The sequence below is a fragment of the Malaclemys terrapin genome, chromosome 5, assembly GCF_027887155.1.
Source record: "Malaclemys terrapin pileata isolate rMalTer1 chromosome 5, rMalTer1.hap1, whole genome shotgun sequence".
Classification (NCBI taxonomy): domain Eukaryota; kingdom Metazoa; phylum Chordata; order Testudines; family Emydidae; genus Malaclemys; species Malaclemys terrapin.
In genome coordinates this window covers 71,062,503-71,081,822 of record NC_071509.1, presented here as the reverse complement: position 1 = coordinate 71,081,822, position 19,320 = coordinate 71,062,503, and the positions used below count along the sequence as shown (strand labels likewise).

The 19,320-nt window shown below is 42.0% G+C and overlaps 1 protein-coding gene across 1 annotated transcript in view; it reads left to right on the top strand.

The window, feature by feature from the left end:
• GALNTL6 (polypeptide N-acetylgalactosaminyltransferase like 6) overlaps positions 1 to 19,320 on the top strand; it is a 911,072-nt gene that overhangs the window by 405,075 nt on the left and 486,677 nt on the right. Inside the window, exon 4 of the mRNA XM_054028868.1 lies at positions 15,008 to 15,146. Within this exon, the coding sequence (XP_053884843.1) occupies positions 15,008 to 15,146 (139 nt within the window). The remainder of the gene's footprint in view (positions 1 to 15,007; positions 15,147 to 19,320) is intronic.

The following is a 19,320-nucleotide window of genomic DNA, read 5'->3' as shown; positions in this document are numbered from 1 at the left end:
AAAACGAATTTATTAGGGGGCGTGGTCCAGACCCCGAGTCTGTGTTGCATCTGGCTAGCGGATCTGGTTCAACAAGGCAGGGTTCTGGAGGCCTACACTGGCAGGGAAAATGGGCCCAGAGGTAATTTCAGCATATCAGGTGACAGTCCCAAGGGGGTCTCTGTGACCAAACCCGTCACAGTATGCAATAAGGATACTTGATCACAGAGTACAATAATCAGAAATGTAATTGATCAACAAGGCACAGTCACAGCTCAGGCATACATACCAAATGTCCACCACTGTTGTTAAAACAAGGATATTGGAAATGAAAGACTTATGCAGCTCTTCTGGCCTGCTGGAGAACAATTCTTGACTTTGTGCTGTACAATGAACTGTTAAAACAAGTTTAAAGGGCATCAAAAATGTGGAGAGACTTGTATATACTACATGAATTTTAAACTGGTGATTTCAGCAGCTGACAGAGTGGCAATAGAGAAACTGCAATTTGAGCAAGCATGGTGTGCAAAGTTGGCCAAGGGGTGCACTGTAGAGAGGCCCTCGGAAAGTGACTTGCAGAGGTAAGTTGCTTTTGGAGCAATCCAGCTAGTGTTCAATGTATGTCTCAAGATGGTTGTATGAACAGCTATGGCCTAAATGGCCTTGCACAAGCTGATATGCACCAAGATACTGGAAAATTTCAGCCCCAATTGCAAGAACTCAAAAGACATGCCTTGTTCCCTGGTGAGAGGACAACTTTCATTTTGGCTGGACACTTTGAATTTTTAGCATCAATATGGGTCACCATCTGACTGGAGATGCTGGTATGGACCAAGAAGAGAATCTAAGTTGGACTACCCAGCACAAATGCTTTTTTTCTTCAGCATATCACTTCCCCACACCATAGATTCCTGGAATGAAGATGACTGAGGTCCTGGGCCAGCCACCTGGGAGTCATCCTGGTGATATCAAGTACGCAACTCTGGTAGGCACATTTAACTCTCTTTCTATTTTCCAGCAATTTGGTTTGCCCACTAGTTCACAGAGAAAAGACTATAGTTGTGTCCATCCTTTGATCCACGTGCGTTTGCTATGTCAGCTCCTGCTGTGAACAGTAACTGAGTGAGGGCTGAGTAAAGATCTGGTGAAAAGTAGCACACACACGTTCTCTTGTGTAAAGACCCCAGTCATTCAATTGACAACTTCCTCGAACTGGGTACCTAAGTAGTAAGGAAGTGTAAATCTTTGTTTGTGTGCTTTAAAGATTGTCAGAGTTATAGTGCGTGTTGTTTTGTAACACGTTCCCATCATAGTGGTTGTAATGTGGCTTTGAAACTGAACAATTTACTGTTGTTAACTAAGGCTGTGGAACACTGCATGCGTCTCCCTAGTTAAGGGTTTCATAAAGGCTTTCAAGTTCTAAGTATATACAGACCTAAAACGAGACCAAGTGTGCAAGCCTCTTGACCTGCACCCAGTCTATGTAGTTTGTCATAAAAATGTAAGAGTTTAATTACAATTCTTAACTATCTAATAAACCCTGGGGCTAATATAATTTGTGGGGAAATAGGCTAAAAGGATCAGCTATTATATGTTAATTCAGAAGGAGACCTTGATGAATTGGCATGTAAATAATTCACCCAGTTGTCTTCTGCTTTAGCTTTGGATTGTCCTCCCTCTGTGGTAGCAACACCAGAGTTGATAACCACTTGGCACAAGTGAGGCCCTATTCTGAAGGACTCTTAGTCAAAAGTATAAACAAGGTCACCTTCCCAGGACAGTGATTGAACATAAGTGTTACTTTCTTTTGTGGTTGTGTTGTTTGATTCTGAAAACGTGGATGGCTAGTGTATCGACCAATTTTCTAGTTTATCAAAATCATAGTCCAATATTATTTTTGCAGTCTTGCATCCGTTGCTGTTTATAAGAATAGTTAATAAACTATAAAGTTAAACTCTCAAGGCTTTTATCTTTAGCCATCAAAATTAAGCAAACCCTTAAAAGGCAGTATGGGTAATAGGTTAAGCAGTTTGCTTAGCTAAGGTTTGTTTTATACCCCATCTTTCTTACATTTTGTGTATTTTAAGATTTTTTTTCTAAAAGTACCAGGAACCACAGGAATAGGTGACTTGATGAAAATAGCACACATTCATTAAGACATGGATTTAGTAAAGCACTTCAGCACATCATAAGCCCAGCCCTGTTCAACAAAGTACTCAGGCATGTGATTAAATTGAAGCACATGCTTAAGTCCTCTTGAAGTCATACAATCATAGAAGATTAGGGTTGGAAGAGACCTTAGGAGGTCATCTAGTCCAAACCCCTGCTCAAAGAAGGACCAACCCCAACTAAATCATCCCAGCCAGGGCTTTGTCAAGCCAGGCCTTAAAAACCTCTAAGGATGGAGATTCCACCACTTCCCTAGGTAACCCATTGCAGTGTTTCACCACCCTCCTAGTGAAATAGTTTTTCTTAATATCCAATCTAGATCTCCCCCACTACAACTTGAGACCATTGCTCCTTGTTATGTCATCTGTCACCACTGAAAACAGCCTAGCTCCATTGTCTTTGGAACCCCCCCTTCAGATAGTTGAAGGCTGCTATCAAATCCCCCCTCACTCTTCTCTTCTGCAGACTAAATAAGACCAGTTCACCCACCCTCACCTCATAAGTCGTGTGCCCAGCCCCCTATGTTCATTGCCCTCCACTGGACTCTCTCCAATTTCTGCACATATATAGTGGGAGGCCCAAAATGGGATGCAGTACTTCAGATGTGGCCTCACCAGTGCCAAATAGAGGGGAATAATCACTTCCCTCAATCTGCTGGCAGTGCTCCTACTAATGCAGCCCAATATGCCGTTAGCCTTCTTGGCAACTAGGGCACTCTGTTGACTCATATCCAGCTTCTCATCCACTGTAATCCCCAGGTCCTTTTCTGCAGAACTGCTGCTTAGCCAGTAGGTCCCCAATCTGTAGCGGTGCATGGGATTCTTCCTTCCTAAGTGCAGGACTCTGCACTTGTCCTTGTTGAATCTCATCAGATTTCTTTTAGCCCAATCCTAAAATTTGTTTAGGACACTTTGGACCCCTATCCCTACCCTCCAGCATATCTACCTCTCCCGCCAGCTTAGTGTCATCTGCAAACTTGCTGAGGGTGCAATCCATCCCATCATCCAGATCTGTAATGAAGATGTTGAACAAAACCGGCCCCAGGACAGACCCTTGGGGCACTCCGCTTGATACCGGTTGCCAACTAGATATCAAGCTGTTGATCACTACCCATTGAGCCCGACAATCTAGACAGCTTTCTATCCACCTTATAGTCCATTCATCCAATCCATACTTTTTTAACTTGCTGGCAAGAATACTGTGGGAGACCGTATCAAAAGGTTTGCAAGTGAAGATATATTACGTCCACCACTTTCCCCATATCCACACAGCCAGTTATCTCATCATAGAAGGCAATCAGGTTAGTCAGGCATGACTTGCCCTTAGTGAATGGGACACATGCATGTGGTGAAGTGTTTCAGTGAATCAAGGCCTGGGTTTGGTGTGCATTGGACTGGATATACAGTGTGAGTGAATATTGTAGCAGTGGATTGAAGATAAGAAAACAATGAGGTTTGTATATAGTCTCCATGGAGATTGAGTGGATTATATCCCTTATCCACTTAGCTTCCACTAGCTCATGTGCTAGAATGCCAAGTTTGCAGCTGATGAACCTTGGTTATTTTCAATAGCAAAGCCAACGTTTTTCTGCTGTGTCTATGGAAACATAAATAACATCAAATTTAAAATACAGAACTTGTCAGTGTTTTTTAATCAACAGGACTTTTATCCAGTGCACATTACAATTGCACAGAACTGCTGCTTTTTTAAGTGTACAGTTTGATTTGCTCTTGTTCTCTTAATAATTGGCATATCTAGCAACTGTGCCATTCTGGCTGATACAATGCCATTTTTACAGTGTTGTGCATTTGTACTTACTGCAGAGAATAATGTTCCTTTCCTTGTCTCACACAATCCCCTGTCATGCTGTCTACTGTACTTCCCTCTCTCTGCTGTATCTGACATCTTCATCATATGCAGGAGATACTTTGGTTCAGGCACTTCCGGCTACCAGCATCACAAACTGAGTGTAAGAGCTCAAACTCCTGGAGTACATGCCCATTCCAAGGAGACATCGGAACCATTCCATTGGGACTGAAGAAGCCCTATTGTATATGTGTCACTCTGACAAAAGCAGTGATTTCTGGAGAATTTCTGTAATTCTCTTTTACAATCAGCTTATCTGAGGGTTTTGATAACTTTTAGAAAGTGTCTATTATTCTAAGTTCCATGTGCATTGATATACTTACAATAGCATTCTGCTAACTAACATAGAAGTGCCATATTTCCCACCCCCCCCAAAAAAAATACCTCACACTATTTTAGGAAATATAATGCCCCCTAGGTGATAAGAAAATTCTATTTGCAGATTGTTTAGACCTGAGTAGTGACTTGAGAAGTCTGATCTAAAAGGTAATAATTAAACAACATTTGAGTTTTATATCTGGGCTGTGTCCTAGAAACATGTCAAGACTGCAGTCCTGCACCACATTCTGATCCAGGCAGTGATAGAGTTTATTAATGACTCTCTTCTTGATCAGTAGCCAGGGGTGGCTCCAGGCACCAGTGCAGCAAGCGCGTGCTTGGGGCGGCAAGCCGCGGGGGGTGGCCTGCCGGTCGCTGTGAGGGCAGCAGTCAGGCTGGCCTGCAGCGGCATGCCTGCGGGAGGTCCGCGGTTTCGCGGCTTCGGCGGCAGGTACGCTGAAGGCGCAGCACGGGCAGACCTCCCACAGGCTTGCCACCGAATCTGCGTGACCAGCTGAAAGCCATCTGACTGCCATGCTTGGGGTGGCAAAAACCATAGAGCCGCCCCTGTCAATAGCCATCATTTTTGCTGCAGGTGAACAGCATTATTCCATTCTAATTTATGGAATAAAATGACAGTGATATAGATGCAACAGAGGGTCCTGTAGCACATTTAAGACTAACAGAAGTATTGGGAGCATAAGCTTTCGTGGGTAAGAACCTCATTTCTTGCATCTGAAGAAGTGAGGTTCTTACCCACGAAAGCTTATGCTCCCAATACTTCTGTTAGTCTTAAAGGTGCCACAGGACCCTCTGTTGCTTTTTACAGATTCAGACTAACACGGCTACCCCTCTGATACTTATATAGATGGTGATCCAAACTTTGTGGTATGAACCTCTTGTACTTTTTATCAGCATCTATATGAGAGGTTTTTCCCCCCAAGAAAGCTTATGAAAAGTGAAAGTATTGTAGATATTTGTGTGGATATGTAGTTGCACTGAAAGTGTTAATGTGTCTCTCTTCAATTGTCTCTTCCCTGTTTGGGAATAGAAATATGACACTGACTTATGTGACCAATAACATGTGACATTATGAATAATGAATATTTGAAGTTGTAGTCATGGCAAATATTTTGTAAGCCATTCATTGACTGAAATACGTTCACTTAAACCAAATAACATGTGAAATCAGAGTAGCAGGACAGCATTTAAAAGGAAAGCTGTGTCGTCTCAGAGCTGCTATATATTTCTCTGCCACAGCTTCTATCAGAGAAAATGTAACTGAACCCTACCCAAGAGGGAAATAGAAGTATAAATTATGCGGGAAAGGGCTCTAGGTTTGAACCTACAGGAAGAAAAATATCAAATTTCAAATCAATGTTTTTTTATTCTCTTTTTAAAAAAAAATTACTGTTCCTATTCTGCCTTGAGTTCAGGTCTAGAACTGAGATAAAGACAGTGTTAACTTCACATTTGAATTCCATTATCTAATTTAGAACGTACATTTTAAAAAGTTTACACTTTTTGTAAATGCACCATGTAATGTCACTGAATCCCTCAAAAGTTTACTTTTCACAGCTTTCTCTGACTGTGTCGTACTTCAAAGGCATGGAACTCAGAAGTGTTTTTTCCAAGTGTCTTTGGTCCAGAGGATGAAATTCACACTTCCACAGCCCTACAATAAAGGGTTTGTAATAGGCATTCTGTGTCATGGAAGGTTTGTGCTAGCAATGAGCAAAGCTACTAAAAATATCCCCCAAATACTTCAACATGGAGAGGAAGTGGGGGAAGACCAAAGAGTGGGCCACTGCTGCTCTATACTATACGCTTATATCAAGTGTTGCCATTTTATCACAAATCTCCCAGTATCTGAGAATCTCAGCTTTCATGGTTCCTTAATAAACTAAGTTTCTAGCTCTGATGGTGGCAGAGGAATTCTTGAAAATGTGAACCCAAAAGGCTCAAAAACTAGAAAACAAATAAAACCCGTCAAAACTTGTTTCTAACAGCTCATGATTTTCAAGCCAATTTGTGTGAGTTTTGCAGATCTGACTTAACCCCACATTTTCAAAGTCATATGTGGTGGGGTGGCTGCCCCACTCCTATGAGAGATTGGGCTAGGGCAGGCCAGAGTGGCTGTGCCGAGAGGCAGCCAATCAGGGCTGGGCAGGACGTGGCCAACCAGGGCCAGGCTCAGCCCTATATAAAGGCTGCTCATGAGAGGAGCAGGAGATTCTCCCAGACCTCCAACAGGGAAGGTCTGTCTCCTGAGCTAGGAGACCACAGCCCCTGGGACAGCACAGTGCTGGACAGGCTCGGGGGAGCCGAAGGGAACTCCAGCCCGCTACCTGCCAGGCTGCAGGCCCTGAGGGATGGGCCTAAAGGGTGCAAAGGGTCAGAGGGGAAGTGACCCAGGGAGAGCAGACAGCAAGCGAGGGAAGAGAAGGAGGGCAGGAAGGCTGCCGCTAGATGGTCCCTGGGTTGGGACCCAGAGTAGCGGGCAGGCCTGGGTCTCCCCCTTCCCCCTTATATTGCAACTGGCCGTGGGAAGTGGCCATATTGGACTGCACCATACCCCTGAAGGAAGGGGTTAGACTTTGGGAGTGGCTGGCCACTGCAGCACGTGAAAGACTGCTGTTAGCCTCCCCCATCTCCCCTGAAGCGGGTGAGAACGGACTAGGGTGCGGTGCCAGAGGGCAGTGTCCTGAAGGGGACGCCATGAGTGGAAGGGAGCAACGCGGGTCCAGGCACCAACGGAGGGCAAGAGACGGATGGGACACCACCAGGAGAGGGCACTCCCCATGGACTGAGCTAATTCCCAGAGCGACCAGCGGGAGGTGCCGCAGGGGTGAGTCCCAACCCCCTCACAGGCTGACAATGTTGTTTTACGCTAACTAGGATGCCCAGCTAAACTGATGTCTTTGTACTGTTCTAGTGCCCCAAAATCACCACAAAGTATATGGGGAACAGAAGTTGTTGTTTCAAACTATACATTGGAACAGAGCTACAGAGGCAAAGGACTGGGGAGCATCCCATCCCTTCTATCCTCACAGAGCTCCCCCATGCAAAGTACAATAGTTCACACTTCCTTGGTAGAAGAGTGATTCATCACCTTTTGTGACTGGTCTTTCAAGAAAGGTATAATGTCTTGTGAACGGTGTCTCTCTCCTAGTTAGAGGAAAACTTCAGAGGAAATAGTCTCCTTTAAAGAAAAAAACACCTGGCTTGAAAGAGAGCAAGCAGCGGAATTATAAAGGATATTAATTAGCAAAAAGGATGTGTGAGCCACAGCCTGGTTTAATTATACAAGCTGTCTGTCTGGGATTTCCTCAGTAGTACTATCCAAATTGTGAATAATTTCAACCAAATAAAAACTGTTTGGGGTCTACTTAGGATATATGCTGAGAGATTTATACACATTGACGTCTATATAATGCCTTGTTGGACTGAAATATGACAGCATATAGCTTATTTTTTATCATTCAGATCTAATATAAATCCACTGGTAGACTTTGGTAGTGCTCTGTTTTAGAGCTGGGTAATGTAATCAATAAATGAGCAGCTTTTGTTATGATTACTTGTCTCACAACTATTTTGTGAATTTCATGAAGATTCACATAGAATCATAATTTCAGGGATTTTGTGTCCATATTAACTTTAGGCATTTTGATATTTCCATTTTAAAGAATAATTTTTCTTTTGAATAGAAATAATACGTTAACTGTGAATAACAAAACCTTAAAATGCATACTTGATTAAATGTCAGTAATCTCCAAATCTGAAAATCATTTATAGGCAAAATTACAAATGAAGCCAGAGTAAATAATGAAAATACTTAGGGCATCTCACATTTTTTACTTGCAAAGTTAAGTATTTGGTGTCAATGCAAAGAGATTGAGCTGGCAACATTAACTGTTGTCACCATACTAAATATATTTTTCCTTAAAGGTTCAAGAATTTCCCCTCTAAAAATGGTTACAGCCTGTAAGTATCAGGAATGAGTGAGAAGTGGGAGATTTAGAGAAAGCTATGTGGCTCAGAAAGAGTAACATGGGTTTTCTCACCCTTTGGGCCTGATTCAAAGCCAACAAGCCCACTGAAATTAATGGAAAGAGTCCAGGTAAGTCTGTGTTGTGCGTGCGTGTGCACACACAACCGAAAAAACACCACCACAACACTAGCAGCAGCGAGTCTCAGAACCAGCGTCAACTGATTTGGAGACACACTGTGGAGCAGAAAATAACAGTGTGGATGTTGCTGCACAGGTGGGAACCAGGGCTCTAAAACCTGGTGAAGGGGAAGGGTCTCAGAGAGAGTGAGTGCTGTGCGGATATCGAAAGCTCTGAGATGGACATATAAGAAACTGGTGGTGTACAATTTAATATAGAAGGCCCCAATCCTGCAAAAAACTATGCTTATGTTCATTAGGACTACTAGTGTAAAATTGGGGCACAGCTAGGGAGACTTTGGCCAGCTCTGAGCAGAGACCCAGCAGCTGCTCTCTGCACTCCTAACCTTGCCTGAAACAGAAGTGCAGGACAGCTGACAGGAGGTAACAGGCTGGAGAACAGCTGCCCGAGTCGTGCAGCTGTGGGCTGGGAGGGGAGGCCCCAGCACTTCCCCGAGTCCCCTGTCCTGGGCAGCCCAGATTCTGGCACTTTCCATAGGAAGCAGAAGTGCTGGGGGCTCACTGGGTTGCATGGTACCTCCCACTGTGCTTTTCGCACTGCACCTTCCTTGACATTCAGAACCCTGTCTTCGCACGTTCCATCACTTTCTTCCCTGGATGCAGCCCTGCAAACCTGCCTGTGACAGGCTGTGCCCTCTGCAAGCTGTGTGCCCAGCTAAGCTGTGCCTACAGGTCACTCTGTGCCCTACTGTCTTTACCCTGGGACAAGTGCCCAATTGCAGATGGCTCCTCTCCATGGGCCCCCTCCTTTGAAAAATTTTGGTTGAACCCTTGTGTAAGGTAAGCACATGCATAAGTGTTTACAAGATTAGGCCTAACATTTAGAATCACTGGCATTGGATTTAAGGAATAACTTAAAGAAAAGTTTGGTGATATTACTGTGTGAATAAATTCCTAGTACAGTTTATTTGGAGGCTATCTTCACATTGTTAGCAAATCTATCTCTCACTCGCATGAAAGCAGGGTCCTCTCTGTAGAATTATGGATACAAATACTAGAATTCTGTGGAACCAAAGGGAACTTTTCATGCATTTTGCCAACAGAACTTTGGTTTTAAATAAAGGAGTACAATCCTTTACTTTTCTCCTAATATAATAAAAAATATAAATTAAGTTTCCAGAAATATAAAACTTTCTTTTACGTTGACAATACAGATGTGAAAGAAGCATTTGAAATAAATCAAGTTATATTCTTCTCAACGACAGGAGAAAAAAATCAGATTTTTTCATACTTTTCTGACAAGTACACCTTATCCCACTTTGTGAATGTCTTGTAATGCCAAAGACAAAATATCCTTGCCCCTTTAAAAAAGGAATATAGCAAGATATGCCACACTACTCAAAGTGTGAGGCAGTGGGGGATCAGGCCCACAAGGTTCAGAGGAGTGGTGAGCTAGACCTTAGATCATCTGTCTTTTAAAGTCATAGATTGCTTTTTTTCTTTTCTTGCTGCCTTGTCTACATTGTACAGGAGTTTTTGTCTTTCCACGAGTCAAAGTTGTACTGCAGCTGTTTACCCTCATGCACATACTAAATAATGCAATGTAATGCAAGATTGTTATAACATCCCTTGTAGGAAATTATTCTTTCCCAGTGGTTGGGGGAGGTAATAGGTGCCTATGTGAGAAAAAGACCCAAAAATCGGGGCTGTCCCTATAAAATCGGGACATCTAGTCATCCTATTGGTACTTCCTTACAGCTCCCTCTCTTCCTTGGCTGGTTCATTGAGGGGTTTCCCTCTTGTTTCAATCTACTCTAGCTACTACTTTTTATACATAATGATTGCCTTCGCCCTTATATTTTTGTAATGATATTTTATAACTAAAGAAGATGACACCAGAGCTGAGCAAAGAAAGGTAGTTTCACGGGAGAATTTAGATTTTTTTCAAAATTTGATTTCACTGTATTTCAGAACAAAAATGAAACATTTCGCAATTCTTCATGAAGGGAAATGGAACCCTGGGTTTGGCATAGTCTGCATGATGGGCTGCCCCAAAGCCAAGGGCCTGAGAAGCTCTGGGAACCTGGGCTCTTGAGGAACCATTAGCCTGGGAAGTTGGGTGCCAGATCACTTTCCAGGGCTGGCAGGCTGCCAAGGTGTCATGAACCTGGAAGTCTTGGGAACCCAGGCTGCCAAGGAGCCACAAACTTGGGTGCCGGGACTTCCATGGCTTTCAGCTTCCTGGCAGTGGAGCAAAGCAGATGATCTGGGAGGAAACCAGCCAAGATTCTAATGCAAAGTCATTGGAGTCTAACAGCCTCCATTAAACATTTCTATTTAGATGAAATGGCAAATTCTGACAACAAATATTCTGTCTGAATTTTTCCCACCAACTCGAAATGACACCATCATTTAAGTGTAAGCAGTATCAAGGACAATAACGATGTTGAAACAAATGTGAAACACTTTTGAAATGTCTGTTTTAATATAAATTTGAAAACAAGACATAAAAACACACTTTAAAGTTAAGTGGATCCAGAAGTGGATCTTAATCTAAACTACCCCAGAACTTTGGGGAAATTCAGATTAGTTCTGATTTGGTTTTCAGTCCATTATATTCACTAGACCTGAATCATGATGTTTATATCAGCATGCGTATCTAGATCATAAATTTCCTTAGAAGTGTTTAGGTGTGTGGTTCTGGTTTGAGTCCATCTCTGCTATATCCTTGTCGTCCTTGCCTTCTCCTTTTCCCATCCATCAGGGTTAGTGGCTCTTGTTTTTCAGCTTCAAACATTTTTAAGTGCATCTTCAAGCTGACACCATACTTCTTCGTATCGTCTCAAACCATCCTTTCCTAGGTCTTCCTCGTGGTCTTTGCCCTGTGACTGCTAGTCCTTGTGCTCCCTGACCTACATATTCCACGTCTCATGACCTTGCCATCTGAGTGGATACTCTCTCCGCTTTTCTGTGATCGGTGCTACCTTTTCATTGGCTCAAGGGCTCATACCATTTCATTGCATAGCCTATCAGCTCTCATCTTACTTAGCATCTACCTAAGCTTTCTCATTTCAGCAGTATGAAGTAGTTCTTCTCTTTGTTCTGACCCATAGATCTTTGGCCTAATCATGATCTTACACACTTTGTTTTTTAGGATACTTGGCATATTCTTATCATCAAGAATTCCCATCACCTCCCTCCATTTACACTAACTGCTCTTCATGTGGCTAACATTCACATCCATGTTCCCCTTATGGTTAAACACTGAAACAAGGTGTCAAAGTTCAGGGCAGCTGTATCTGTATTTCCCCTTAGTGGTCTATGAAGGCACATACTTCTAGTCCCCTAGACTTTGCCTTCACAAGTGGAGAGCCACCTGTTTCTCCTTCCTAATCAGGTATTTCTATGCTCAAGAGTTCCCTGACTTCACTGTTATTCCCAGCAGGCCTGCTTTGCTTCTCCCCTCAGAGACCGTAAACAGTGTCATTGCCCCAGTTAACAGTTACCACAGTGTTCTTCCTAAACAAGCATATTTTATTCTTAAGGTAAAAGCACTACAGAGAAAACACATTTAAAAACAATAAAAGAACCTACACACATGCTAATAAGCTTGCCAGAGATCACCGTCAACTCTATAAAGGCTCTGGCTGGAGTCAGTTGTTCCAAGCCTTCCCTAAGGATTGGGGCTTTCCATGGGTCCTATCCATTTTCTTGATCAAAACAAAGGCCCTGAGTCAGTTTAAACTGAGCTTATGTATTCAAAAATTCTTTCTTTGTCTGTTGGTTCCGAGAGAATCCAGTCTGAATTTGTGAAGAGACCATGAATAGGTAATGAGCCAGACAATGGCAAATATTTTGTAAGCATTCAGACAATGGGTCCTCTCCCCAGTATGAAGCTTCAAAAGGCTGATAACCAGATGAAGTATATTAGCAAATCCCCTCCTCTAAGAGAAGTTACCTACAATTTCACAGTAACTTACAAACAATTACCTTTTTAATACAATAACCGAAAAGGAATTAAACTTAATTCAATACATTTGTCCAGGAAATTGCCATCTGTCAAATGAACTATTTAAAGTGTTGCATAGTCTTTAACTCTATACCATCCAGTTTTACGGCTTCTCGTAGTCCCTCCCAATGAAGCATTGCATGTATTCTGTTTTTTGGCTAATTTGTAAGCCACTTTCTTCTAATGCAGCTCTCTATAGTTCTAGGTCCCTTTCCAGTTTATATTTATCTTCCTGCATGTCATCAGCAAAAAGCATGCTCCATTGAGCCTCTCTCCTTATATCCTGTGTCTTGGTGCTCATTTACAATCACATATATGGGCTTCATGCTGATCCTTCATGTAAACCTATCCTTTCTGTGAATGACTCACTGTAGTTGCAGCTGCTTCTCGCTACTGTTGTACTACCTTTGTTCATGTTCATGATAGACTGAGCATGTGTCTCTGGCAGATTGCACGACCTCATGCTTTACTCTAACAGTTCTCTAGGAATCCTGTCTAAGTTTTCTCTAAATCCACCAAAACTAAGTGCAATTCACAGTGTTTCTCTTGGTACTTCTCCAGCAATATCTGGGGAGCAGATACTGTAGCCATTGCTGACCAAATGGGCTGTCACTTACTTGATGCTGCAATTCCATCCAAAGTATTTTCTTGATAATTCTTTCCAGCCAGTTCATCATGTGACTCATTAGCTTGATGGGTCAGTAATTACTACATTCTTGTACATCTCCTTTACATTTGAAGATGGGGACCAATGTGCTCTTCCTCCACTCATCCAGCATTTTTCCAGTACTGTCAGGATTTTGAGCAAAGATAGGCAGGGCTATTATCAGGAGCTTGGGAGCTAGGAACTGAAGCCAAGAGTCAGAGAAAGTATCTGAGTCAAGATGAGGGTCAGAACCAGAGACAGAGTTAGGAAGCAGGCTAAGAGTCAATATCAGATACTGGGAATTCAGAACAGAGAAGCAAGGCAGTTGTGGCAGCTAGCTAGAGATACGTGTTGTTCCCTGGACAATTTCTGGTATGCTGCAATATCTTATAGAGAATCAATGATTCAATCAGGGATCACTAAGGCAACTGTCAATCAGATCGCACAAGAGGTTAGCTTCCTGTGGTGTGTAATTTCTGTGGATTGTGGGTCATGGAGTGGCCAGGTTACAGCTGCCAATACGTGGAAATCTTGATTGCCTGGCATCTCTGAGAGCCCAGGTTCAAGTCCTGCCGATCCTTACAAATATGGAGAGTTTGTCATTACCACCATTCCCTCATGACCTAATACTTTATAAACTTCAACTGGTACACTGTCCAATCCCACTGCTTTTCCCCATCATGTGAGGTTGTTGCTTGCACATATTTCCTTCAACAGTTTCTTCACTTCCTCTTCATTGACCTGTTTCTCATAAAACCTCTACTACCTCCTAATGGTTTCGCTGTCTTCCACCAGTACTCTTCCATTTTCATCTTTAGAGGTCCCAAGTCCTTTATGCTTCTGTGCCTAGTTTATATATTATCCCCCTCCCCTTCACTGCTAGTCCTGCATGTAAGGTTTTAAATGCCTGATCTTTAGCTTTCACCACAGCATTTTGCTGTTTTCCTTACCAGCTTGTATTCCTCATAAACTTTCCACCAATCTTATTTTTTGCCACCTTTCCTCCTTTTTCATTGCCTCCTGCACCACATCTCCTTCTCATTAAATTTCTCTCCTTTCATTTGGCCACAGGCAGCTCGTGCACTTTCTGTAATTTTGGATATCTTCCTCCAAAACTCATTGGTATCTGAGTGTTGGCTTGGTCATTGTGCAGCTTCCATAGGCCCTCATCTTTAAATCTCAGACTAACTTCTCTACCCATGCCTCTCTGCCATTTTATCCTTTGTTCAACAACTTTTCTTTTGTCCTCCACTAGACTTTTCATCCTTACATCCATTACAAGCAATCTATGTTGGTCTGCAATCTGCTCTCCTGAGGTTACTTTACAGACTCTCCTGTTTGTTTAAATCTCTTCCTATTGTTAGGAAATAATTGATCTGAGACTTGTTGCTACCGCTCTTTATATAATTAAATATACTTCTCCCTCTATACAAAGTACATCTTGGCAACAATGAGACCATGGGCTCTGGTTACACTAAGATATCCTCATCAGCTTCATTTCTGGTTCCAAAGCTTTGTCCTCTATCACAATCATCATAGTCCTCATCATAGACATGTATTTTCCCACATATCTATGAGATCTGCTCCAATAATCAAGTGCTCAGCTTGCGGCACTTCACTAATCACTTACCCAACACTATCTGGAATCCTTCATTCTCCTCTATTTTACAACCAGCCTGTGGTTTACCTACATACAACATTAAATATTTGTTCTCTGTTCAGTGCTATTCTTTCATCAGCCAATCTCACTTCATTTGGAAGCCACTACCTTGTTCTTTAATATCCTGCTATGATTATTCCTGTTCCATTTCTTCTTGTCTACTGTACCAATTTTGAACCTTCCCTATGATGTCAAATAATAGAGACTGGTAACTATTTCGTTTTGTTACAGGGAAAGGTGAGCATGGAAAGCCATATCCTCTAATGGAGGATGACCGAGATGATTCTGCTTATAGGGAGAATGGCTTCAACATACTTGTTAGTAACAACATAGCCCTGGAACGATCACTGCCAGACATTCGACATCCAAAGTAAGTACACTATATTTGATCAAAGATTTCACTCTATGTATTCACTTGTGCCTTTCTGATGAAGTACCCCCCAGTCTAACAGGAAATATGACTATGTAGCTATGGTGCTGTGTGATTTTAGGTATTTTGTCTAGGTTGGCCAAAAGTAGATAGAAAACTATTTGCTGGAGTTAAATGGGCAAGCAGTGCACTAGTTTGGCAGCCTTATGTTGAGGGGTTGAGAGGTTTTTGGTTTGTAGCTTTTATGAGGTTTTTGTCTGAATCTGATTTGATCTCACAATAAATACTGTAAGCTGGATCTGGGTGAATCCTGCAAACAATTTTAGTGAATATTAACTTGTATTTTTAAACAAGCTTTCACTGTGATTGTGCCCATATCCCATTTCCCTGAATATTCTACTTGTGTTCCATGGCAGAAATGTTCTGTCCATGACAGAAACTATAAATTTTAAGTGAATAGTGAATATTCTGAATATCCATCAACTTATGAGTTTGTTTGATTATGTTCACTAGGAATCTGATTCTAATAGTTCTGTTCTGTAAGTTTTTAAGCAAATAATGCAGAATATTCAGAGAGTAAAATTTGACCCCATAAACACACATAATTGTGCTAGAAACCTGATTATAATTGTTCCAGTCATCTAGCCAGGGAACAGAAATATACTCATATAACCAATCCAAATTAATCAAGACAATTCAAATTTCAAATGCTGACTCTTCACAACAAATGGTTTACAATCTACATTACAAGGAATATTTGAAGAAAATAGTGAATCATTTAGAAAAATTAAGGAACTTGAAATCAAAATCTGATAATTTCTGATCAGAAAGAGGTAAGAATTGTAAAATATTTTTTTTCAATTTATCTAAAAAGCTTCCTTTAAGATAAATTTGCATATCTTTGAAATAATAATGCATCTGTAAATTTTTTTTAAATGATTCTCCAGGATTTCATTTTTGCTCAGAATGCTTTTCTATTTACAGAATGATTTCACCCTGAGTTATCAGGCAGTATTTTATTAGACAGAGATAAATGTCATAGTCTCATAGAGCCTCCTGCTGCTATTGTTAAATGAGTTTGAAGAATCCCAGACAGTCTTTAGTGGGGAAGGGTGATAAGTCCCATCAACAGAAGTAATGATAGACTGCGGTAGGGAAAATTTGATGCAACCAGCAACAGTTTAGGATACTATGTAAGGGGAAAAGTTCAGAACAAGAATGGATGACTAAATAACTTTTTAACCTGTAGTGGTCCCTCACTCTCAATGGGGAGGGAGGTCACTCCATCTCCCTCCATCAGGCAACAGTAGTCTGACTTGGGCCCCACTGGTCAGGGCCGAGCAAAAAGCAAACTACAGCTTGCAGTCTCCTGGCTGGGGCAAACAGTTAAATCTGGGGCTCTGGCCTGATCCTCGGGCAGAGCAACAAGCAGTCTTAGCGCTGAGCCTCCTGACTAGGGCTGACAGCAATCAACAGTCTGGGCTCTGGCCCTCTGGGTTTAGCCTTAGCCAGGAGACTCTAGGCTTATATTTACAGTACAGACCTTACAGTAGCACAGCTATTCCAGCTGGAGAGAGCTCTCCTGCCGACCAGCGCTTTTGTCAATCATTTTATGTCAGTCAGGGGTGTATGTGGTTTTTTCATACTCCTGACCGACAAAAGGCAGACAGCAATCTACAATCTAGGGCCCTGGCCCTCTGGATGGGGCAGAGAAATAAACAGTCTTTAGACTCGAGCCTCCTGGCTAAGGAAGACAGCAGTTAACAGTCTGGAGCCCACAACCAACAATCAGGGTACAGGCTTTCGGACCAAGGGTGAGTGTGCTGTCAGTCCTCAAGTGTGGAGATAGGGAGACCTGGGCCCAGCTTACTCCACCAGATCCCAGCCCAGGGCCCTATTACTGGTGGGTGGTCCTGCCACTGTGTCGGCGGGGAAACTGAAATCTGCTGCCTGGTTTCTCAGCAGCACAACCTGACCAAAGTCTTGTTATCCTGGTCTACTTCCTACCTCACTTAGTCGGTGTTGCTCCATCGAGCTGGGGCTCTGTCTCATCGCCTCACCATTAGGCAGTTGCAACTTCAACCACTCGTTGGGGTCCTCTGTCTCTTCACTCAGTAGGGCACTGGTTTGCTTGGCTGCTGGTCAAGGGTCTCTCAGAAGTCTCAGCTCTCTAGAAGAGACTCCATCTCCTTCTGTGGTGCAGCCACCACTGAGCTGCAGGACACTCTCTTTATATTTGCTGCCCTGCCCTGGTACTTCTGGTGAGGGTTTGGCTCCACCCATCAGCGGGAGGGTAGTCCTCCCTCGCTCTCAAGTTCAGAGGGAGGCCACTGTGCCTCACTACAACCCCTAAAAGGCCCCATTCCCACTTTTTTGCAGTCATTTACCTCTGGCAGATTATCGGCTCACTTTTGGCTGGGTGGAAAGAAAATATCAGAAAAGTTAATAAATGTTTCCTTTTCATTAGAAAGTTTACCACTTACAACTCACTATTAGGACACTATCTGTCACATTTTACACAGAACTATCTCTAATAAAATAAAACTTTAAAACTGACCACTCCTATACCTTCATGCATCACCGCTGCCAGTACATCATATATTATTTGTGTCTGATTGGCTTTGCAAGTGTCTGAAAGATCATAAGCAACTTGTACCAGGGAACCTATCTTATTTAATTGCAAAGAACCAAACACATCAGTGGTGATGCTAAATAATAATTAGATCTAGCAGAAACTTTCAAATGCTGATTTGTTTGACCAAAAGGGCACATTTTTTAACCAGCTCTCATAATATTGACAAGTATTGTGAATGTGGGGGCAAACCCAAAAACCTACTTAAAAACTAAAATGTAAGTGATATTTTTTCCCATGTTGTCTTCAACTCACAATTGCTAAAAATTTCCCCTTCATCCCTGTTCGATGGCAGCCTTAAACTCCCCCTCTGTTTTTCCTTTCTCCATCAGTTACCTCTTCAACATGGAATCATTTCTGGTTTTCATGCCAGGAAATCTTTACCTCAATCTACTACTTTCCTTTCCCCCTACTCTTCTTTAGTAACTCTTACACCCACTGTGGGACAGACCAGCTCTATCCTTACTTCACCACCTCATGATGCATCAAACCCAAGGAAAATGGTCAGTCTTGAAGGTGTATAAACTCCTCAGGACTGGTGTGCATCATATGAGGTAATCATCTGTTTTGAAATTTTCAGAGAACTGAATTGAATTAATAACGCTGGATGGAAAATGGTGGGGTGGGAGGTGAGAGGAAATCACAAAAACTGAGAATTTCTTTATAACAACCTTGAAATTCAAAAACAAGGACACAGACTACATAAATGCCAACACAATCAGGTGAATAAAGAATTTCAAAATGTATGGAGGAGGAATTAACCTAAGGAGAATTCCGAAAAGAATGTATTTTATTGTTTTTCTATCTAAATACCATATTGTTTGTATGTATTTTAAAAAGCAAACAGTGTCCTTGTAGGACTGTATATTAATTTCCATATCCCAGTGTTGATTTGCATAGGATTAATGCAAAGAACTAACCCTCTTTTCCTAAACTGTACATTTTAAATATTTTGTTTATGCCTTGTGGCTGGCCAAATTATCCCCAGGTTGCCGGAAATTATCTTCAGCAATTCCCACTGGCCAAGAATGTTTCCAGTAAGATGGCATTTTAATACATAATTGCACAGCATCAAAGTCCCATTAAATTGCATTGTTGGCATGATAAATATTCTCATAAAGGAACCTCCTTTCCCCAACAGAATTATCTTAATTTGTGTTGGTGTTCAAAAGAGTGTGAATGGAAACAATGCAGAAAATCATTAGAGACAAAAGGAAGTTAAAGTGTCCATTTCCCCTGTTTTTGCCAGTATATCTGCTAGTAATTTTGTTTTTCACCCACTACTAGTCACATGGGGCATGACATTTCTCAGAATCTCCCCAGAAGCAAGGCATTGTCAGCAGTGACTTATTAGGAACCAGTCAGCACTATAGTGACTGATTTTTCTTTGTCTTAATAAGTGACTTTCACCCCAACTGCCTCATTTGGAAAACCACAATCCTCAGGCACCCAAATTATTCTCCTGTTCTGATTCAACCATATTATTATACTATTCAGTGTAGCCCTGTACGATTGATTAGGCTTGGTAATATCTGTATGAAT